Source organism: Notolepis coatsorum (assembly GCF_963971535.1).
Source record: "Notolepis coatsorum genome assembly, chromosome: 13".
Lineage (NCBI taxonomy): Eukaryota > Metazoa > Chordata > Actinopteri > Aulopiformes > Paralepididae > Notolepis > Notolepis coatsorum.
In genome coordinates, this window is record NC_140177.1 from 99,216,082 (window position 1) to 99,239,988 (window position 23,907).

The 23,907-nt window shown below is 45.4% G+C and overlaps 1 protein-coding gene across 1 annotated transcript in view; it reads left to right on the top strand.

The window, feature by feature from the left end:
- The window catches only part of cdh6 (cadherin 6), a 131,324-nt gene extending 108,644 nt beyond the window's left edge, over positions 1-22,680 (top strand). Inside the window, 1 exon segment of the mRNA XM_084326776.1 lies at positions 19,443-22,680. Within this exon segment, the coding sequence (XP_084182902.1) occupies positions 19,443-19,987 (545 nt within the window). The 3' untranslated portion in view covers positions 19,988-22,680.
- Positions 22,681-23,907: the final 1,227 nt, after the last annotated feature.

Sequence of the window (23,907 nt, forward strand, 5' to 3'; positions counted from 1 at the left end):
GCCGGATTCGATACCAGTGTCTCTTGCGTTGGTGACGAGCGCTTAGTTCGCTGCGCCACCCAGCCGCCTGAGAGTTACTTTTCTGAACTCTCTCTCTCTGTCTGTCTCTCCCTCTCTCTTTCTCACTCCACTCACCCTCACACAGCCTACCATTATCATCTCTTATATCTAGGGATGTCCGATATTATCGGCCTACCGATATTGGCATTCAAATGTAATATCGGAAATGATCGGTATCGGTTTAAATAAAAATATATATATATATATATATATCTTCTTTCTTTTACATTTATTTATTAACCTTTATTTACCCAGGCAAGCAAGTAAGAACAAATTCTTATTTTATTTATTGTATGTAAGTATGCATAATGCTGTCTTAATTCCACAACAAGAGATATGTAATGTTAATTACCTGAAATTATTCCGCTTTTTTGGGGGGGAAACCCAGCATATATCGGTATCGGTTGATATTGGTATCGGAAATTAAGAGTTGGACAATATAGGTATATCGGATATTGGTAAAAAAAAAAGCCAATATCGAACATCCCTACTTATATCCCTTTCAGATCTATCCTATGCTCTGTCAAATTAGGTTTACTTACTGTTTCTTTCTTTCTGTCTTTTCTTCCTCTGTCTTTCTCTCCTTCCTTCCTCCTCTGCTTCCTCTCTTTGTCTCTGTCTCCACTAGCCAGGGTTTAGCCTTGCCGTGGCCTGTCTGGCACACAGTGAGCGTCTCTATTCTCTTTAGAACCTGGCCAGACCATGCAGGACCGCGGCTGAGACGGCCACCTTTCACAACGTGGCCAAAGCCAGCTGGGACTATTATACAGTATAATCGTGGTTTAGCTTGTGTACCACAGTTGGTTCTGTGATTTTTGTAAGGTTGCTTGGCAACTGCTAAATAAAATGTATGTTTAACAACCTCTCTACCACCATTAAAAACACAGCAACTATTACTTTTGAGTACATTTTCAATGAGTTACCTTTCTGAACTCTCTCTATCTTTCTCACTTAACACAGCCGACCATTATCATCTCTTATATCCCTTTCAGATCTATCCTATGCTCTGTCAAATTAGGTTTACTTACTATTTATGTCTCTTTCTTTCTTGCCATTTGCTCTTTTCTTCCTCTGTCTTACTATCCTTCCTTTCTCCTCTGCTCCCTCTGTTTGTCTCTGTCTCCACTAGCCAGGGTTTAGCCGTGCCGTGGCCTGTCTGGCACACAGTGAGCGTCTCTATTCTCAAACCATGCAGGACCCCGGCTGAGACGGCCACCTTTCACAACCTGGCCAAAGCCAGCTGGGACTATTATATCATCATGGCTAAGCTTGTGTACCAGTTGGTTCTGTGAATTTTAAAAGGTTGCTTGGCAACTGGAGAGTTTACATGCTAGACCATAGCTAGCCCCAGCCAGGCTGAACATAGCTAATGGAAACAAGGCACATGTTTCTCACCCTCTCTCTCCCATTTTTCTTTATCTCACCCGTCTCCCCCTTTTCTCTTTAGAATTCCTAATTTACTCTTTTGCTCACACTCTTTTTTCAAGTAATTTCACAGTCTGCACTGCTATGGTATGCCTCTTAGATATATTTCAGTCCCCTCACCCCAACTCTCCTCCTGCTCTTCCTTTCCCTTCCTCACATTCACTTTTGTGTAATTTGATTTAAATTCATACTTGCCCTGCAAGGGCTTAGCAAATAAAATGTTATGCATAATTATTCATAGCTTTGGCTTTTCTATAAAATCGGAGCCCCCATTTTTCTCCCTCGTGTCTTCCAGCGATTGTGGAATATTTTTAAGTGTGATGCGCAATAATTTCTAAGATATATTCAGGGATGTAGTGGCAAATGTTTTTAACCCTCTGAGGTCTGGGCTTTTTTGTGTTTCTGCCCCCCCCCCTGATTATGGGTCCGTCAGGAGGATTTTCAAATATATTCAAATGTTTTACATAATATGAAAGTACAGGTTCATGCCTTCAAAATAAGCCATCACATACAAATCTGGCAGATACTTTTCAATATGTCTTATGATTCATGCTTATAACACAACTATTTTCTGAGCTACGGGGCTTCAAAGAAACCTGAACCATTTCTCTTGTCATGTATAATGACTAGTGTCACGTTTTAGACTCGGAAACATGAAAGTTGTAATACGATATTTAAAGATAAAAGAGATTAAACACTTTTGATGGTATTTATTATAAAAAGTGAATAAGCAAGGTATTATAAAAAGTGAATAAGCAAGGTATTATAAAAAGTGAATAGGCAAGGTATTATAAAAAGTGAATAAGCAAGGTACAATTGAAATCTAGTTGGTACAACCGGCCGGTCGTGTAGAAAAGAAAAACAGTGAAGTCATTGTAGTCCAGTCAGTGAAGTCCAGTCCGTCCAGCAGTCTCGTCCAGTCAGTGAAGCAGTGTCCAGTAGAAGTCAAAGCAGAGAAGTGCCCTCCTTCCCTGTCAGGGTGTTTTTTATTAGCTGCCCCAATAATGTATGTGGTCTCTGTCCTGCGTGCATGTCGTGTGTCTTGTGTATTGGTCAGCCTGTATGTCTGCTGTGCATGAGTGCGTGGTACGCACTTTTATGTGCACATATGTGCGTGTGTGTGTCTGTGTGTCGATATTGATAACGATCTGTGATTGATGGAGAGTGTAGTATTTGACCAGTACCTGACCGGGGTTTTTATAATCCCTTGGCTAGTCGTATATTAGTGACTTGTGGCATTTTGTGACAATTATTTGATCTGGGCTAATCTGGTGAGATCCCTCACCAAAGGTTCTAATGGACTTAAGTGGATACACTGATTGTGATCTGGTCTGGAGGTTTGCCAGATGCAGCAGTGTCCAGCGTGAAGTCAATGTGTGTGTGTGGAGTGAGAGAGAGAGTGAAGGGGGAGGGATGTGCTGTGTAGAGGAATGTGTCTCCTGCAGTGTTATGGAGAATTGCTACATGGCCTATGTGCTGTGTCTTAACACTTTAACTGCCGAAAACGCCGGAACTCGTCATTCCCCGCCATGCTCAAGTTGCCGAGGATGCCGTATCTCGTCTTTGATATCAATATTTCAAAAATCTGTGATCGAAATCATATTTCCGTTCTGGAGCCTTGACACACAGTGCTGATCTCCTCTCAACCCTCTAGCGGTTCAAGAGCGCCATCTGGTGGCCGATCGGCAGATCGAAACCGGATATCAACCTTTGAACCGGCAGGACTCACTCCATATGGGGTCCGGGCCAGTGGCGTCGTTAGCCCTGGGCTTCCGGGGCTTTAGCCCCGGATGTTTTTCATCTAGCCCCGGATCTAAAAAAAAAAATTGTTTACATTTTTTTTTTTTTTTTTTTTTACTTTTTAACTTTTTTTATTTTTATGTCAGCATCCCCATTGTCTGTGCTGAATGTTTGTTAGTGTTTGGTATTTTTTGTTGGTTTTTAGTACTTTTAAACATTTTTAGTAAGTAGTTTTCATTTGATCCTATAATTCTTTCATTCACCTATTTATGGACTTTTTTTTTAGTGTCCTGAAAGGCGCCTTATAAATCAAATGCATTATTATTATTATTATCATCCAGGAGGGAAAAGACACTTTGGATAGTAGGGATTGCATCTCTGCCTGTCCTGACCAGGAAACACTTTGCAACTGTGATCTCCTCTGGCAATAGTTGGATATTGTAATGTGTGGCGAGGGGTTGCAGCAATTCCACTGAGAGAAACTGGTCTGAGGCTGGATAACATGCCTGTATGCCTCTCATAAGTTGTTATCCAACTCATGAGAACCTGCTCTCAAGCTCTTGCAGCATTCTGTCGACGACTGGATAGAACAGTCTCTGTCTCAGCTGATCTCCTGAGCTGAGGTCTGAGCTTGTGCCACAAGATGACTCAACTACATACTCGTCCATCCTTTTCTGCTTCCTCCTTTGGCTGGTAGTATGTTCCTCAATCCAAAGGCCATTACATATGGCCTTTGTCCTGTCATACATGTCCACTACCATCTCTGAGGTGCGATAACCTTTGAGTGTGTCCTGCACTGTGCTTTTAAATAGTACAGATATTGAAGATGTGCACTTTAACGCAGCAGCACCTGGAGCCATCCATACCCATGTCCAGTGTCCTATAATAAGCTTTAATCGAACCTCGGATAGTCCGGTTGGTTTGGGGTAAAAAAATAAAATAAAATAAACTAGCAGAGCCAGAACTGTTCAACTCCCCTGGAGCCACAGCCAGCAGAGAAGCCGGTTTACTTTCGCTTTTAAACCAGCTGCAGCCTGGGAACTGGAGTGTGAGGGGATGTAACACTAAAGATGGCGGCAATGACAAAGAATTGCTACAAAATAAACATACATATGTTGTTAAAAAAAAAATAAATAAAAAAATACTTATAACATTTCGATAATTATCGATATCGAGAAATATGATAACATTACCATATCGTTATTGCGATATGATTTTTTTCCATATCGCCCAGCCATATCCCTAATAATGACTAATTTACCCAGAAAGCAATGCAACCACCCCCCCCCCCCCCCCCCGACTTGACACATTTAGTCTGAGAGCAGCCCTTTTTTTTTTTTTTTCCATTTTCCTCCGATTTTCTCCCATCCCAATGTTGTTCTCCCATCCCAATCCCCTTCCTGGTCGCTGCGCACTTACCCCCCACAGTCGGTCTGGGAGAGTGGAGGCTATCACGTGCTTCCTCCGACACACGTCCAGCCAATCAACCGCTTCTTTTCACCTGGCAGCGCGGATTCTCATTGAGAGGGCGTAGCGTGTGGAAGGATCACACTATCCCACTCAAGTCCTATCCGCGTTTAGCAGGCGCCCCGACCGAACTGTAGGAGTCGCTGTTTACAACGACCTGGACCCACCCCGTCAGCTTCTCCCACCCTCTAATACTGCCAATTGTATTAGTGTGAACGGCCAGCCAAGCTGGTGACAACCCCGGAGCTGTGAGCTGGATTCGAACAGGCGAATCTAGCCGCTCCGGGGTTTGGTGACAAACGCAATCTCCGTTACGCCACCTGACCGCCCTAAGAGAGCAGCCCTTTGTTAGTCTGATGACTTGTGACCCCCGCTTCTATCCGCAGGCCATCAGCTCAATGGGTCTCATTCCCGAACATTTTTCAAAGATATATTCTGGAAGACTTATCTTGGAACCACTGAGACATAATCAATGACAAGTTCACTCTGAGTCCTGAACGTGCTGGTAATATGTCTTAAGTGGCTGAAAAGGTTGCACAAATTATATGATCTGATATCTGCTTGGAGAATGGCATTCTGTCTTAAACTCGAAAGCGCGTTCCCGTTCAGGTCATTTGCATACAAAACACAGCCTCCAGAGCTCCTTATAAGGCAACTAGTGACGCAGCTGTGTGCAAATGAGTTGGCGGAAGTGCTTTGCGAGTCTTGCGAGCCGTGTGATTACGAAACCTAGCATCAGTCAGTGCCAATCAGAGAGCGTCTCTGAGAAATGCGGCTAGGTTTCGTAATCACGCTTGCGTAACATCAAAACTACATTAGATGAATGTATTGGCATCATATACAGCTCGCGGTATACCTGCCACAGCGCACGCGCGCACACACACACACACACACACGCGCGCGCGCAGTACTGTATATGAATGAATGAAATATAATATATATAGCCTACGGCGGGCGTAATGAATGAACGCAGTATGGCTTATTATTCCATAATTAAGCCTATAGGCTACTGTTCATTAGTAGGCGCACACAAGACTTGTTATGGAATATTAATGCAGTCTATTTCCAGTGCACCGATTAGCTTTAGTTCTTATTTATTTATCCACTGTCATTTCAGTGTTGGTGTATAGGCTATATAGTGTATTTCAATATAAGTTTAATTGATTAAACTTGGGTTTATAGCTATATCAACCGCCTCCAATGTACAGTAAATGACCAAGTATGGTTTTGTCAATATTCCAATTTTGCTTGTACAGTGTAAGTCTATCCCCCACCCACCCCTCCTACCCAACCTCCTCCAACAGTTTCTAGGTCAAATGTACTCTCTTTTCTGGACTCTTTTTGTATCACAAACAGTACTGTATTTGCAAATCTGGTATGTCATAAATGTATAGATGTAGCAGTACTGTCTATCTGTGTCGTGTGTGTCATATATGTTATGATGAATTGAAAATGGGGGACCCTGATGTAAACAAGACGAAATTATTTCTCTGGTCTGCATCCCCTTATGTAATTGAGCTGTACTGTACTGTACCCATTCTGCAATCTGTTAATAAAGTGTTCAATCAATCAATCAATCAATCAATCAAACAAAGGTATGTCCCATTGTATACCAATCAATGGGATACATTGCATGTTGACCTGCATTCTTTCAAATGTATATAATTAATCATTAAAACAGTCTCTAAATGTGTCTCTAAGTGTGTCTCTAAGTGTGTCTCTGAAATGTGTCTCTAAATGTGTCTCTAAATGTGTCTCTAAATGTGTCTCTAAATGTGTGTCTCTAAATATGTCTCTAAATGTGTCTAAATGTGTCTCTAAATGTGTCTCTGAAATGTGTCTCTAAATGTGTCTCTAAATGTGTCTCTAAATGTGTCTCTGAAATGTGTCTCTAAATGTGTCTCTAAATGTGTCTCTGAAATGTGTCTTTAAATGTGTCTCTAAATGTGTCTCTAAATGTGTCTCTGAAATGTGTCTCTAAATGTGTCTCTAAATGTGTCTCTAAATGTGTCTCTGAAATGTGTCTCTAAATGTGTCTCTAAATGTGTCTCTGAAATGTGTCTCTGAAATGTGTCTCTAAATGTGTCTCTAAATGTGTCTCTGAAATGTGTCTCTAAATGTGTCTCTAAATGTGTCTCTAAATGTGTCTCTAAATGAGTCTCTGAAATGCGTCTCTGAAATGCGTCTCTAAATGTGTCTCTAAATGTGTCTCTAAATGTGTCTCTGAAATGTGTCTCTGAAATGTGTCTCTAAATGTGTCTCTAAATGTGTCTCTGAAATGTGTCTCTAAATGTGTCTCTGAAATGTGTCTCTAAATGTGTCTCTAAATGTGTCTCTAAAATGTGTCTCTAAATGTGTCTCTAAATGTGTCTCTAAATGTGTCTCTGAAATGTGTCTCTAAATGAGTCTCTAAATGTGTCTCTAAATGTATCTCTAAATGTGTCTCTGAAATGTGTCTCTAAATGTGTCTCTAAATGTGTCTCTGAAAGTAACAAATAAGAAATACAAATTCCACAGAAGGCATTAAATAATTATTATTTTCAATCATTTCACAATAATTGCATAATTGTGTTTGAATATCTGAGTAATTAAAGTAATTATACATTTGTCCAAAATAGCTGGTTCAGATATGGTTAAGCAGCTGCCCTGTGATCAGATGAATCCATATTATTTATTTTTCCGACATCAAATGCGTAATTTCTTATCGTACAAATATTGTCATATTTATTTTAATTATGATTAAGTAATTAATTCCAAGGAGGCCTGTAGCGTTGACGTGAAGGAATCACTATGAGAACACAGTCTGTCAAGTTATAATGACATTTTAAATTAGTCAATCAATCATGAGATTTGATCGTGGCTGAGAGCAGATTTAAGAGTGCTCAAATCTCATGATCTCAGGAAAATTTGGGGACTCCCACTCCCAGCCCTAATATGTCTTAAATGGGCCGAAATCTGGCTAAGACACACACACACACACACAAAGGGAGAGTGGGAAGGCTTTTATGCTGTTATGTAGGCCTATGCACGTCTGTCCCCACTTGAGTGTAGAGAGTGAAAGTACTCAGCCCCTCCCCTACGACTCAATGTAGTTCTTTAGAGAGCAAGGGAGATTCTACAGCCGGAAAAGTTAACAATAATTAACCCATTTACAAGTCGTATTACATTTAGCAAATAAGGAAACAGATAGAGAACATTTCAAAGCACTAGAAATAGCAAATATCAAATTGTTTGACCTAATTGCACAACATTTTCGGCATTTATGAGAAATCCTCTCCACCGAGATGAGGACGTTTTCACACCTTTTCAAGCCTTTTGTTCTCCCGCCCACGGGAGCTCCAACCTCAGACAGGGTTTTTCTAACAGATATTCGAACCATTGTTTTTAATCATGCAAAAAATGTGCTCCTAAATTATTTTTCTACTTGACTTTAGGAACACATTTACGCATATAACATAGCGCATATTGCTCCAGTTATTAAGAGTAGTTGTAACTGAGGGGTTACAAAACCCGGACTGTATTAAAGATTGTTTAGATTAAACCACTACTAAATATTATTACTTGCCAGACAGTACAGTTAGTTAAATATGGCAGACACTCAATAGACGGCACGGGGACAAAGAGATCACGTTTACAGTATTTTAATAGCAATATCAATATACAACTGAATTAGTACATTGCTCTTTTAATAGTGAATGATAGTAGAATGTCAGAGTATCAAAGTCAGGGGGGATGAATAATTCCTAGGTTAAGAATACTCGACCGGAGCTCTGCATGGAGTGAGAAGGCGATACAGGGCAAGCGAGGGGTATAGCTGGAGACAATGATTTCCCCCACGGAGTGGTAAGCTCCAGAGGAATTGAAGAATAGTCGGATACTCCTGCGGTCACTGAAGAAAAGGGGGTATCGTACGGATCCAGTCCTTGTAATCCAAGTGCCCGATGACAGGGTAATAGCTCGTAATCCAAAGCCCGACGGCAGTGATGATAGCTAGCTAGCTTCGTTGGTCCTAGAAGCTAGCCCGATGAAGGTCTTCAGGTGTAGTTAGATCCAAACGCCAATGGTCTTAACTATGCTCTTCTCCACGTTACTTCGCTTACACAAGTCACTATAATACTCCAACAATGGTTCTACAATATTAGGGTCGTATCTAAGTAGCTACTAGCTATCCGTAACGATACACCGCGGGTAGGCTTCCACTGCTCACATGTCCACTCGTTCTGCTGTTAGGTTACTTCACACTTCACCTCGTGTTCTGATACTCGTTACGTTAAGTTCACACACAGCTGCACATTAGATTAGGTTCACACTACGGCTGCTGCGCCTTCTACAATATATATACTCAGAGTGATTTCTAGAGCGCAACCGAATTACTTGTCCGGAATCAATGCGCCGGCTAAGGGCATGTCTGAACGTGCCCGGACACGTCTTTGAACTTGTCTGGGGGGCGCGACTGCTGGCGCCGCCAATGTCAAGGGCGGTGTCCAATGAGGCGAGCGAATAATACTATGATTCAAACGGAAGCTTAAAGGTATATAGCTTATATATAAATAATAATATACAAGTTATACAAAATAATAAACGTAGATTCTCAGTGTTAATCTGGCCCTTCAGAACAGCCGCCTCCTAATTAGTCCGCACCTAATTAGTAAATAAATGGGCACAGATTAATATTAATGTCAAGTCAACTTCTCCATACTGTGTTATGGGGAGTTGGAAACAATCTACAAAGTCAGTGGGTCATAGTCGTCGTCAGGGGAGTCAGGGATCTCCGGCAGCTCTATCAACTTAGCTACAGGTCTGGTGTAGGTCCGCCCTTGGACGATGACTTCTGCCGCTCTGACCTTCCCATCGGAACCAGTAATCACTCTGCTCACACGGCCCGCCGGCCACGTAGCTCGGGGTAGTGACTGGTCTATTATCATTACGACGGTATTCACTTTCAGGTTGTCCCTGTCCTTTACCCACTTCTGACGGGCATGAAGGGATGGTAGATAGTGTAGGAGGAAGCGGGTCCAAAACTGGTCGGCCAGTACTTGGCTGTGTCTCCACATTCTCCGGCCGTTCATCTCGTCTTGTCTGTACACCGCCTGAGGAAGGGCAGGGTCCAGCCGCCCCATCAAGATGTAGTTTGGGGTGACGGGGTCGATGTCCGCTACGTCGCTTGGAACGTAACCGAGGGGCTTAGAGTTCAAGATGCCCTCGATCTCTGTGAGGACCGTTATCAGGACTTCCTCAACCACGGTCTGGGCCCCAAGTACGGTGTACATAGTAGTCTTTATGGAACAGACCTCTCTCTCCCAAGTTCCCCCGAAATGGGGGGCGTTCGGGGGGTTGAACTGGAAGGTGACCTGAGCAGGAGCGAGACGGATCTTGAGTTCTTCACCCATAGCCAGGAAGCTCTCTCTCAGTTCTGTATCTCCTCCTCTGAAGTTTGTCCCTTGGTCGGACAACAGCACTGATGGGGTTCCTCTCCGGGCTTGGAATCTCCGGAAGGACATGAGGAATGAGTCCGTACTCATGGTCTGGAGGATTTCAATGTGAACAGCTCGGGTGGTCATGCACTTGTACACGATGCCCCACCTCTTCTCTGTCCCTCTTCCTTTCTTGACGTTGAATGGGCCGAAGCAGTCCACGCCCGTGGAGTGGAAGGCCCGCTCGCCGAGTAGGAGGCGGCAGGGAGGCAGGTCGGTCATCATTGGAATACTAGGCTGTGCCCTTCACTTGCGACAGGTTGGGCAAGTCCGTTGGAATCGACGTACAGCTTCTCTCCCTTGGAGTATCCAGAAGCGCCGTCGGATCTCAGCAAAGACTCTCTCGGCCCCTGCGTGGTGCACCACCTCGTCGTACTTCTGGATGATCAGCTCGGTTATCTTGTGTCGGCTGTTGAGGACGATGGGATGCTTAGCATCTTCGGTCACGTCCAGGGCCCGTCTCAATCGACCACCCACCCTGATGAGGTGCTGGGCGTCGAGCTCTGGGGCCAAGGTGAGGAGTCGACTCTCTGAGGGGACTGGCTTTTTCCCTGTCAGGCAATCTAGTTCTTCTGGGAATGAGTCTCTTTGGGCTCTCTTTAGCAGAAGAAGTTCGGCTTCTTTGTAGTTCGATGCGTCGAGGTCTGTGGTGGGGGGAGTCTCCGGGTGGTGCCATAAGAATGTCCTTTTCTGAGCACTCTCAAGAGTTAAACAGTCGTCTAGGTTCGGGTCCGTTGGAGCCGGGGCTTGCGTCAGCCCGCAGAACATAGACTTCTTGATCTCTGACTCATCTTGGTTCGCCTCCCGTGGTGTGGGGGTAGGCCACTTCTCCTCCGGGAGCTTGAGGAACTCAGGACCGTCACTGTAAGGGTTAGGACGTGTGAGGTCGTCTAAGGACATCCCCCGTGTGATGACATCCGCTGGGTTCTGCTTGGTGTCAACATATCTCCAACATGCTGCTCCTACCAGGTCTTGGATCTCGGTGACTCGGACTCCGACGAAAACCTTGTACCGACAGGAGTCGGACTGGATCCAGGTGAGCACGGTCATAGAGTCTGACCATAGGGTGGTCTCACGCACCGGTATGGTGAGTTCACTTTGTATCATCGTTGCGAGTTGCGCGCCTACCAGAGCTGCGCAGAGCTCTAGTCGCGGGATCGACTGCTGCTTGCGGGGAGCTATCCTCGAGCGGGCCAGGACGAATGCTACATGGACTTCTCCCTCTTCTCGGGCTCTCAGGTAAGCCACCGATCCGTACGCCACTTCAGAGGCGTCGCTGAAGACGTGCAGGTCTATCTGACACGTCTCCAGCCGCACTGTAGGGGGGAAGTAACTCCGTTGGATGGTCACATCTCGGAGTGAGTCGAGTTCTTCCTCCCATTCTCTCCAGGTGGAAGCCAGGTGCTCGGGTATGGGGTCGTCCCAGCCCTGCTCCTTGTCCCACAGTTCTCTCACCAGCATCTTCGCCCGAGTGGTGTAAGGTAGGATACATCCCATTGGGTCGTACTGGCTGGCGAGTGTTCGGTACACACTCCGCCAAGTGGTCGGTAGAGTCTTGGACCTTCCCTGATCCGTGGTCAGGGGTGTGTGTTTGTAATGAAGCGAGTCCGTTTTGAAACGCCAGACGAGGCCCAATGTCATTTCTTGCGCTTCACCTGGGGTGGTCGCCATCCAGGTCTCGCTGCTCGTGGCCTTGGTCTCTGGGGGGAGGCTTCGGATGACTTGAGGGTCACTGCTGGCCCATTGCCTGAGGTCGAATCCACCTTTGGCCAGTGAGGCTCGTAGCTTCAGTAAGATGCTCTCGGCTTCTTCTGGCGTAGGTACGCTCTGTAGGCAGTTGTCCACGTAGAAACTCCTTTCCACGCTGTGTCTGACCTCCTCGTCGGCTCCGGGGTCTTCGGCCACGTGCTTCTGTAACGCGAACGTGGCGCAGCACGGGCTGCAGGTGGTGCCGAATGGGAGTACCTCCCATTGGTATATCGAGGGTTGTTCGTCGTCGAGCCTCTCTCTCCACAGGAACCTCAGCAGAGGCTTGTCTTCCTCCATCAGTCGTACTTGTAGGAACATTCCCTTGATGTCGCCGCTGATGGCCACTTTGTCCTGCCGAAAACGTAGCAGTACGCCGAGGAGGGAGGGGCCGAGTGTCGGGCCGGGCAGGAGCAGGTTATTCAGATTCTGTAGTCCAATCTGATAACTGCAATTGAACACGATGCGGTTCTTTCCGTTGTGGGTGACCTTGTGGTGGGGCACGTACCAGGACTCAGTCGTCTTGTCTGCCTCGTGGTCATCGATTTTCTTTATATGGCGAGCCGTGATCAGCTTTTCGATCTCGGCGCGATATATCGTTGCTTGGGGGGGGGTCTTTGGCGAGACGCCGCTCAGTGTTCTGTAGATAGCGTTGTGTCACTTCCTTTGACGCGTGCAGAGTGGGCATCCCTTCCCGCCTCAAGAGTGGGGTCGCGTATCTTAGCACTCCGTCGACCTCGACCCTCGTAGTCTTCTGCTCGAGTAGAACTATGGCATACTTGTCCTCCTTTGACCAAACCATTTTGCGTTCGTTCTTGAATGGCAGCGAGTCTAGTGTCCATAGTCTCTCAACGTGCTGCAAGAGGGTAGTGTCTTGGTCGCTCACCTTGGTGTAAAGGCAGTGTGTGGACGTTGGTCGGTTGGAAGGCCCGGAGAGAGGGCCCTGGAGCGTCCAGCCCAGTCGGGTCTTAACCGCGGCTGGGCAGCCTCTGGGTCCGATGTGGACCGCGTCCGTTGGGACGACAAGGTCTGCGTGGTCGGACCCTATGAGCAGGGTCGGTGTAGCGCCGTCGATGAGCGGTATGGGCAGTTGGCGTAGGTGTGCGTACTTCTCCCTCAGCTGTGGGATGGGGTAGTCATAGCGTGACAGACCTATGTCGTGGCTTGTGAACGCCTTGTTGATGCTGTACCGCTCCTCTGGACCCTGCAGGCCCAACTGGGTCGCGGCGGAAGCGAGGAGGAGAGTCGTCGAGGACGGCGTAGGTGTCGAGTACCTTGTCCCCGTAACTGAGGAGTACTCGTACCACCTTGAGGAGCACCCGGGAGCTCCCGCTCTTCGCAGGGTCTATGTAGAGTACTTCTGCTCTCGAGCTGCTTTGTGGGGCGGGTCTCCGTTTGTTGCTCTCGTGCAGGGCTTCGAGGTGGGCGCCGTCACACTTGCCGCACTTTTTCTTAAGGCGGCACTCAGCTGCCATGTGGCTGCGCGCGCAGCGGAAGCAGCGGCGGTTTGCTTTAATCCACTGACTCACGTCTTCGGCCGTCAGTTTCTTAAATGCGTCGCACTGTGACAGCCAGTGTTCGTTGTCGCAATATTGGCATGCGATCTTCCATTTTCCCTTAGCGGGGGGGGGGGTTATGACTCTTTTGTCGTGGCACCGACTCGGCCTGGTGCATCACGGTGATGGGCCTGCTTTGGTCTTTAAACCTTCTCGGTCCCTCTTTAATGTTCGAGCCACCCCACGCGAAGGTGTCGATCCTTAGGCTGCTGACCTCCCTGGCTAGGAAGTCAGCAAGGTCCAGGAGTGATTGTTCTGGGCCATTGGGGTTACGGTGATTCCTTTGCCGCCGAAAACGTTCTTGGCGGGATGGGGGGAGCTTCTCTAATATACGCTCCACGTTGGAGTTGGCGTACAACTCGTACATCCCCTTCTCTCGTTGTGACCCGAGCATCCCTACCAGGGATTGTACTTTGATGGATAGGTCGTCCAGGGCTCGATTGTCTTTAGCTGGGGAGAGACGTTCAATCTCACGTATCTCCTGAATGACATAGTCCCATGTACGTCCGTCATGTGCGTCGAGGGCCACCAGGGCATCAGAATAGGGAGTCTGTGAATTAGAGTATGCCAGCGCTATGTTGTGCGCTCTGGTTACCTTGAGGTGCTTAAGGAGGATGGCATACTTGTAGGACTCGTCCTGTACTCCGGACATAATTGTCTCTAGGCACATGCGCAGTTCGGTATACTGCGCTCTGTCTTCTCTTATGAAGTCTGGGAATGTGGGTGTCCCAATGTAGGATGCCATGGATGGCTGTGACACTGATGCGCGTAGGGGGAGAGGCCTCCTTGGCAAGTCTCCCCGTACGTGGGGTCATTGGTTCGTGCTGGGCGGGAACCAGAGACTGGGCCCCCAGGCACTATTCCTCTGTGCTGTCTGTTGCTCGAACTCCCCACTGGGACGTGTTGGGGGTTCATAACGGCGTGCGTCGGGACTGAGACCGGGGCTGCACTGTTCCTCCTGGTCTGAGATGGGTGCGTGCGGGTGGGCTTTCTGTCCTCCCTCGTCCTCCGCTAGGCTTTGTAGTCGCTAGGTTAGCTGCTCTGCAACGTAAGCAGGTTCTTCCCGTAGGCGGGGTCCCGTGTAGATTGGTCGGGGAGGGGAAGGCGCCCTTGACCCGTGTCGTGATGATCTCCGGGAGCTCCGGGTGGAGGAGTGGGGTGTCACCCTCTGGAGCGCTTGCTCCATCATTTGTGCTTGTAGACGGTCTCGCTCCGCCTCACGCTGTGCATTGGCTGCGTCGCGCTGTGCCTCACGCTGCGCATTGGCTGCGTCACGTCACGTCATCTGAGATGTTCGCGCTCACTCTGGAGGCGGTTACGCTCACTCTCTTGTTGCGCCTGGAGGCGTCTCTCTTCCGCTCTGGAGTGTTCACGTTCACTTTCTTGTTGCGCTTGGAGGCGGTCTCTTTGGCTTGAAGCTTCCAGCGTGGCGATCAGGACTTGCGCTAGCCTCTGGTCGGCCTCGCTTGGGGATGACGCTGATGATGGTGATCTGGAGTTGGCAGGGCTTGGCGGTGACCTTGTCTCCTTACGCGCTCCAAGGTCCATCTCGGGGGCACTGTACTTTGTCTTCTCCCGCGTTCCGAGGTCCATCTCGGGGGCGCGGTGCTCTTTTCTTTGGTGCGCGCCGAGGTCCATCTCGGGGGCGCATTCTTTATCCTCTTGCGCTCCGAGGTCCATCTCGGGGGCGCGTTCTGTACCTCCTTGCGCTCCGAGGTCCATCTCGGAGGCGCGGTCTTTATCTTCTTGCGCTCCGAGGTCCATCTCGGGGGCGCGGTGGTCTATGGGCATAGTCAAGTCATGTCCCGCTTGTCCCCCCCCGTGAGCGAAGTCAGTTTCACTTAAACCAGCTTGGGTCTCTACCGGTGGGGCTGACAGGTCGATAAGGTTGGGCATACTTAAGCTACTAATTTTATCCTTGCTTAACGTCTTTTTAGATAAGCTAGGAGGTAGATCTACAGCGTAGTTCTCCAAGTGTGGAGGGGGCTGACGCTGGCGCCTAGGGCGCTCTAGTGGGGGAGAGCCGATTGGAGAGTGTCCGCCGCTGGCCATATTATTATTAATATGATTATTATTACTGATACCCTCCGGCTCGAAGGACCAATTGTAACTGAGGGGTTACAAAACACGGACTGTATTAAAGATTGTTTAGATTAAACCACTACTAAATATTATTACTTGCCAGACAGTACAGTTAGTTAAATATGGCAGACACTCAATAGACGGCACGGGGACAAAGAGATCACGTTTACAGTATTTTATTAGCAATATCAATATACAACTGAATTAGTACGTTGCTCTTTTAATAGTGAATGATAGTAGAATGTCAGCGTATCAAAGTCAGGGGGGATGAATAATTCCTAGGTTAAGAATACTCGACCGGAGCTCTGCATGGAGTGAGAAGACGATACAGGGCAAGCGAGGGGTATAGCTGGAGGCAATGATTTCCCCCACGGAGTGGTAAGCTCCAGAGGAATTGAAAAATAGTCGGATACTCCTGCGGTCACTGAAGAAAAGGGGGTCTCGTACGGATCCAGTCCTTGTAATCCAAGTGCCCGATGGCAGTGTAATAGCTCGTAATCCAAAGCCCGACGGCAGTGATGATAGCTAGCTAGCTTCGTTGGTCCTAGAAGCTAGCCCGATGAAGGTCTTCAGGTGTAGTTAGATCCAAACACCAATGGTCTTAACTATGCTCTTCTCCACGTTACTTCGCTTAAGTGTAAAAAGTCACTTACACAAGTCACTATAATACTCCAACAATGGTTCTACAATATTAGGGTCGTATCTAAGTAGCTACTAGCTATCCGTAACGATACACCGCGGGTAGGCTTCCACTGCTCACATGTCCACTCGTTCTGCTGTTAGGTTACTTCACACTTCACCTCGTGTTCTGATACTCGTTATGTTAAGTTCACACACAGCTGCACATTAGATTAGGTTCACACTACGGCTGCTGCGCCTTCTACAATATATATACTCAGAGTGATTTCTAGAGCGCAACCGAATTACTTGTCCGGAATCAATGCGCCGGCTAAGGGCATGTCTGAACTTGCCCGGACACGTCTTTGAACTTGTCTGGGGGGCGCGACTGCTGGCGCCGCCAATGTCAAGGGCGGTGTCCAATGAGGCGAGCGAATAATACTATGATTCAAACGGAAGCTTAAAGGTATATAGCTTATATATATAAATAATATACAAGTTATACAAAATAATAAACGTAGATTCTCAGTGTTAATCTGGCCCTTCAGAACAGTAGTAGTACCTACTTACTGGATGGAAATCCATTTTGTGAATACATTTGTTGAAACAACATCTTTGTGGGCCGACACATTGATTGCCAGGCAGCAGGAGGCACTGTGGGCCGTCAGTGCCAGCGTTCTAGTCAATGGGGAGAATGGCATGTTTGCAGTGCTAAAAACTAGGGATGTCCCGATCAAATTTGTTTGCTCCCGATCCGATCCCGATCATGTGATTTTGAATATCTACCGATACCGATCTTTCCCGATCCAATAAAAAAATGTAAATAAAAAATTATAAATTTTATTTTTATTTATCCCACTTTCTCACATTACATTCACCCTGAATGTTGACGTTATCCAGGTGAAAAGTTAACATCATTCAAGCGAGGCATTGCAATCCTTGACATAAATCATTTGATGTATAATTAAATCAAAGGAAATGCGTTTGTTATAATTTGAGTGATTCTGAGTCATTCCAGGAAAAGACGCGAAAATGCGTTTTATTGGAATTCAGTAAACACGTTGCCATTCCTCGCTTGGATCAACAATCAATCTGAAATCAACGCTAGATTATCGGTATTATCTTTCACCATGCACGCATGAAAGGGGGCTTGGAGCGGCACGCCCATCTGTGCCGTGATGTGACCAACGGTACACAACACACACACACACACACAGTACACAGACACAGAGCAATCGTGGGAAAGAATAAATCAGATCAACGCAAGATTGGTAATATAGAGTCCTTACCTGGTCTCTGATGTACTGCAAAAAGAATAATCCAATTCCTGATCGCCATTCCAAATATTGATCGCGGTCGTCTTTCCAACGTGTATCAACCAAAACACATGAATCCACCATGATCCAGTGTCCCCAAACTGTGTGTTATAACCGCTCCCCTTGCCCAAGAAGGAAAACCCGGACCGGACTTCTTAGATCGATGCACAGCCCAAGCCAGAGGGATTCCAATGATGTGCAATACCGGCCGCAAGGAGTTAGGCGGCGGTATTGACTATCTGCGATCTCAGACACATTCAGTACAGCATGCACAAGGTGCCTCGATAGATTATGAATGGCAATAGCGAATAAAAGAAATAACGAAACAGAACGGCACTCAACCGCTGGGCCACATACACGTAGATCTCCGTTTTCGGCAACCAAAGGGTTAACGTTAGCCAGCTAAACGTGCATAGCTTAATTAACGTGCAGAACATACCTGTCTAACGTTAAAGGTCCCCTATCTTATAAATGGCCTTTTCCAGGGGTTTCCATTGTTTTCTAGCAATGTGGGGTTGTACCAACACTGACTAGGTGTGACATTCTCATTCAGGCGCATTCCTCCAGTTCAGTTGTGACAATATCCTCCCCCAGTGAACTAAGCCATTCAGAATTTAGCCTATCTGTGATGTGTAATAATTCTGATCTGCATACCTCAGCTCCTTCTGTGGTTGTAGCCACCGCCCACAATCAACAATGACCAAAACGGAGCGAGTGGAAATAAAGCGGAAGCGGTTTCCCTGTCAGACACTTGCACTTCCCCAAAAGAGAGAAAAAGAGAAAGAGAGACAGAGACAGATAGAGGGAGAGAGAGAGGCTCATACGGAGCGATCTCTCCTCTGTCTCTCCCCCTGCATTTGACACACACACTCGCGACTCGAAGCATGCACACGCACATGCGTGCTCTCGGAGCGATATCTCCTCTCTCTCTCTCCCTCTCTCTATCTGTCTCTCCATCTCTCTCTCTATCTCTCTCTCTCTCCCCCCAAAGTTATCTGCCAGTGCAGGTGGGTGTCACTCAAAGCGCATTGCCAGTATGGGCGGAGCCCAGCCAAAAACAGCTTGGAATCTTGAAGTGCAGAAAGTGGTGCTCTACAGTACACTACAGTACTTGATTAGAAATACAAAACAATGACCTTTTTTGAAAAAAATAACTTACAGATGTGTTCCATAGACTCACAGGAATTGTGTAAAATTGTCCAAATAGTGAAAGAAATAGCTAAATAGTTCCCCTTTAAGTAACTTGTGTTCCGCTGGGAAAATGCAGCATCACTGCATACACTTGGTTTAATCCAAACATCCATTCGGAAACGTTGTATTATGAAATAAGATGGGTGAGTGTGAGTCACTCAACTCTCTCTTTTTTGCATGATTGATTAATTTCCTAATAATGTATGACAGTGACCCGTCATCTCGACTAGACTGTTGTGTCTGTGTTCGCGCGTGATTTTCGAATGATTGTAAACACAACATAGTACTGTGATATTCTGATATATATCACATTCTGATATATATTTTTCGTGTAAAATAAATAAAAACATTTAAAATGTTCAAATAAATAAATATTAGAAAGCAGAGGTTCAAACCCATTAATTAAGATTTGAATGCCAATGTAACGAACGAAGGTCCGAACGTTTGGGCTCAGCCCTACTACAAACACACATTTAGTCAGGCAGAGTTTTCCCCTCTTCTATACAGTATATATATTTACATTTCGTATCCCTTTTTTTTATCCCCATTTTCCCTTTAATGATAATGGATTAAGATTTAAATTGAAATTCAACGTTTTATTTTTCATAATTATTTTTTGTCTTCTTTGTATGAGCAATCATCACAACGAAATCCCTTGTGTGTGTGTAAATATACTTCGTGAATAAAACAGATTCCGATCACGGCACACTGCACAACATCATCTAACCATGTGTTGTCTTCTTTTTCTCCCTCTTCTCCTTCCCCAGTGATCGTGGTGCTGTTTGCTGCCCTGAAGCGCCAGAGGAAGCAGGAACCCCTGATCATCTCCAAGGAGGACGTGCGCGACAATGTGGTGAGCTACAACGACGAGGGCGGCGGAGAGGAGGACACGCAGGCCTTCGACATCGGAGCGCTCCGACACCCCGACGCCGCCGCCGCCACACTGGAGGAATCCGCCAAGCAGCGGCGCGATATCATCCCCACCGACACCCTCCTGTACCCACCGCTCCGCCGGGCCGGCCCATCCAACCTCACCGTGTCACGGGTACCCGCAGCAGCGCGGGACAACGCGGACGTCCGCGAGTTCATCAACCAGAGGGTTCTGGAGAATGACTGTAACCCCACGGCGCCGCCATACGACTCCCTGGCCACATACGCCTACGAGGGAACAGGCTCGGTGGCCGAGTCGCTCAGCTCGCTGGGGTCAGCCTCGTCCGAAGGAGAGCAGGACTACCATTACCTCAGCGACTGGGGGCCGAGGTTCAGGAAACTGGCTGATCTGTACGGGGCGGAAGACAGCGATTTCTCCTAACAAAGTAAACATATAGACACACTGTCGGAAACACACACATACGCTCACTCACTCACTCACTCACTTGCAGATGTTCACGCGCGTTAAACACACATCATGATCAACCAAATGTCCTGGCAGATGTTGGAACTCTTGGGGATAATTAGACTATTCAACTGTGGGGAACTTCTCCCGATCTCCAGAGTTGACATTTGGAGTTCTGAACTTCCTCCAGTCCACACAAACTCGCCAGATACGCCAATGGGACTCTAAAGAGACCACCTTGTTAAGAGAATCCTGCTTGTCCTGGCTTGACTTGGAATTCAAATTTGGAATTAGAATCGGAATTGAATTTGGATTTTCAGATTGGAAGTGGACTTTCAATGGCAATTTGGAATCAGAAATGGGATCGGAAATTTGGAATTTGAGGACTCCTGGAATCAAGGTGTTCTTTTGTGCTGTCAGCCTGTGATTTAGTCTGCCCTGTCCTGCCAAACGGGCAGAGGTGCATATGTCTTTGCAGAGTCCTTTTCAGTTGCTTTTGTCGTGCCATGCCAAAGCAAAGCTGAATGGAATAAAGCTTAACATTTTTTTGTGGTGTTTGAACGCTGTTTCAAAAGCGGTATTTGAACCACGTCTGTCAATAGCCACTGAAGAGATATTGGAGGGTTGAAACGAACTACAGACTTCTTGAGAGGAACGTGTCAAGAGTTTTCTTCGTGTTTCTTTATTTAATTTTTTTTACTAAGTGCCCTTTTGCCTTTCTCTGAGCTGAACTGTGAGCCATCTTGATCTGTTGTTGTCATGGCAGAGACATGAGGGGGCTGATATGACTCTTTTATATAACGCTGGCTTTTCTCTCTCTGTTCGCTCCTATCTTTCTTCTCCAAAACAACCATTCCAGGGGAGCCGCTTTCAAGGATCCTCGCTGTGAACAGCCTTCCTCGGGACACGTACAAATATAAAAACTAAAAAGACAAAAGTCATACCAGCTTATTGGATTTATTTTATTTTGTTTGTTTATGTTTTTAGCTTTCTCTCTTTTTGTCTTTCTGTATGCTGCACTGGGAAAAGCAAAGCTATATGTTGATGATGGAATCATGTTTGCTCTCTCTGCTTCTCTGTGACTGTAAGATGTATCAGGATCTTTGTTGGATTTGTTTTTATTTATGGAAAGAGAGGTCCTAGAAATGTTATTTCACTGAAGTGAAGCATCTTTTCTTTCCACAGAAAACAAGTATTTTTAAGGCTTTAAAGGTCCAATTTGTAAGATATTTGGATATATATTAAATGAAACGCAACCATTAAACAAAGTGCTTATTCCACAGTAATTTAATGTGGTTTGAGGCTACATGGTTCTTAATTCCAAACGAACAAATATCTTACTGAATGGCCCTTTAAATACAGCTGTTTTTACGTTAAGAAAATGCAAGGTCATTTGGAACAGACACATTTATTTTTGCATCAAAACCAACCAGTCTTTCTTGCAACTTGAATGTCACTGAAACCAAGAACAGTTAACCTCATTGCCCTCATCATCTTCAACTTGATTTTTTACAAAACAAAGTTTATAAGGCTCACTCTCTCCTTTTATGTTCTCTCCCATGTATATACATGTTAAATATCTGATCCAAACATTCTACCTAAAGGTATTCTATTTTATGGTTTACTGTATGGTGCGGTATTCATTGTCACCACCAATGCATTCTTATTTGTTACATTAACAGTGAGATAGAATACCTTTTTCTCCCAAATGTTTGTTTATTGTAACCGTAACGTTCAGAAGCAAAGTTTACATTCAACATGGCTGTTACAAAACTGGAGATTAACTACTTTTCTTCCCTTTTTATCTGTTTATTTTAATCAGTCTCATTCTCCAAGGACTTACGACAAAAAGGGCTTTCTTTTAGGGCCATTTGAGACCTTTTCGGGCCGATTTTGGGATTCACCAACCATCCCAATAAAACATATATATAATTAATATTATATTATAATATATTGTCTATATTCATTTCTTGCCCGAAAAGGTCTCAAATGGCCCTAAGAGAAAGCCCTTTTTGTTGTAAGTCTGTTGGAGAATGAGACCCAATATTGTTCTCTTGAAATTATGACCACTTCTCAGATACAGAGCCTTAGGGGTTTTCTAAATAGTTGTAATTAAGCAAACCAAGAAGGTGGTGAATTCTTCACACTGGTTTCATGTTGCACCAATTAGTAGCGCAAACGTAAGTAATTACAACAGTCAACCACACTGCTGCCCAGTTAAGACAATATAACCTAGACTCTGAGTCAGACCATACGTTTAATTCACCACTTCAAAGTCTCAATTATTAAACAATTCTGACTTTTGGTTGACGGTGTTCTGGTTTGATCAGTTTGTATGGTGTTTTTTTGGTAATAAAAAAAAGCATAAAGCAGTTTGTTCAAACAGTGCATAGTGACAGTGATCCGTCCTGGATGATTATGAAAAACAAAGTTCATGTATTACTTTGATCTTTTTTTATATTGTGATTTCTTTTTTTTGTACTTTTTGTATTTATAGGACCCGGTGATGACTTGATATTCTTGAGGAAAAAATAAGTAAAAACAGACGCACAAGATCGTCCAATTTCACTGTTTTTGATGTAATTTTGGAGGTGTGAAACTCGATGTGGGCAGTCTACCGTCAATATATGATGTTACTGTATTACAAACAGTTGTTTAATTTTATCATAATAAACTTTTACAGTAAACAAAGTGTATGTCTAATTATTATTATTATTATTATTATTATTATTATTATTATTATTATTATTATTATTATTATTATTATTATTATTATTATTATTATTGTTATCATCATTTCACCTTTATTTACTTAAAGGGATAGTTTCGATTTGTGGACACTTAACACATTCGGGACGGGCCACGTATATATCCGTGTTTCGAATCCATGCTTAACACTTTAAGTGCCGAAAACGTGTTTAGGCGTCTTTCCTAGCCATGCTAAAGTTGCCGAGGACGCCCTAACTCGTCTTTAATATCAATATTTCAAAAATCTGTGATCGAAATCATATTTTTCCTCCGCAGCCCTGAGACACAGTGCTGGCCTCCTCTCAACCCTCTAGGGGTTCAAGAGCGCCATCTGGTGGCCGATCGGCAGAAGCGCCAAACAGGAAGTCATGTGGATGAAGTGCTGATCACCCATATTACTTCCGGCCACTCTCTATAGCTCCCGCGACTCCATCTTGAAACACTCGATAATAGATCGCTCGCCCTAACTCAATAAACAACGTTATTTGGACGTATATACTATTATACAACCTGGAAATGGACCGGGTATTTCGACATCCCATAATGGAAAACTGTCTACCCCACGCTGATCGCCCAACGGCCCGCGGAGACTGGGGTGAGTTTTAGCGTGTAGTATTACCGTGTTCGACACTAACTGCTATGATGTACATTTGACCCACATTAGATGAATGGTATAACGTTGCCCACGGAATTATAAACGATTCCCCGCCCATCCGGTCATCATCAGATGATACGTAGAAACTTCTAGAAGCACGTCCATTTGAAATTTTTCATCTGGCACCGATCGCTACCAAACTGTATTTGATCATCAATATAATGCATTTGGGGCTATAAATCACGTTCTGGAGAAAGCTGCAGAAAGAGATGAAAACATACTTATACTTTAGATCATATTTTAGTATGATTATGTGAATGAAAAAGTTTAACGTTCATACACCCTGAACAATATTATAGGACATTGAATGGGCCCTAATAATGGAAATCTAGCAATAGAATTTAAAAAGTTATAGCCCTGCAAAGAAGGGGAACTTCTCCATAGACAAATAGAGCTGGCAAGGGATGGTATATCATGAATTTAACCTTCGGCAGTTAAAGTGTTAAAGGACCGAAGGACGGATACATCCGTGGCAAGTTGTTTTGGCTTTTAT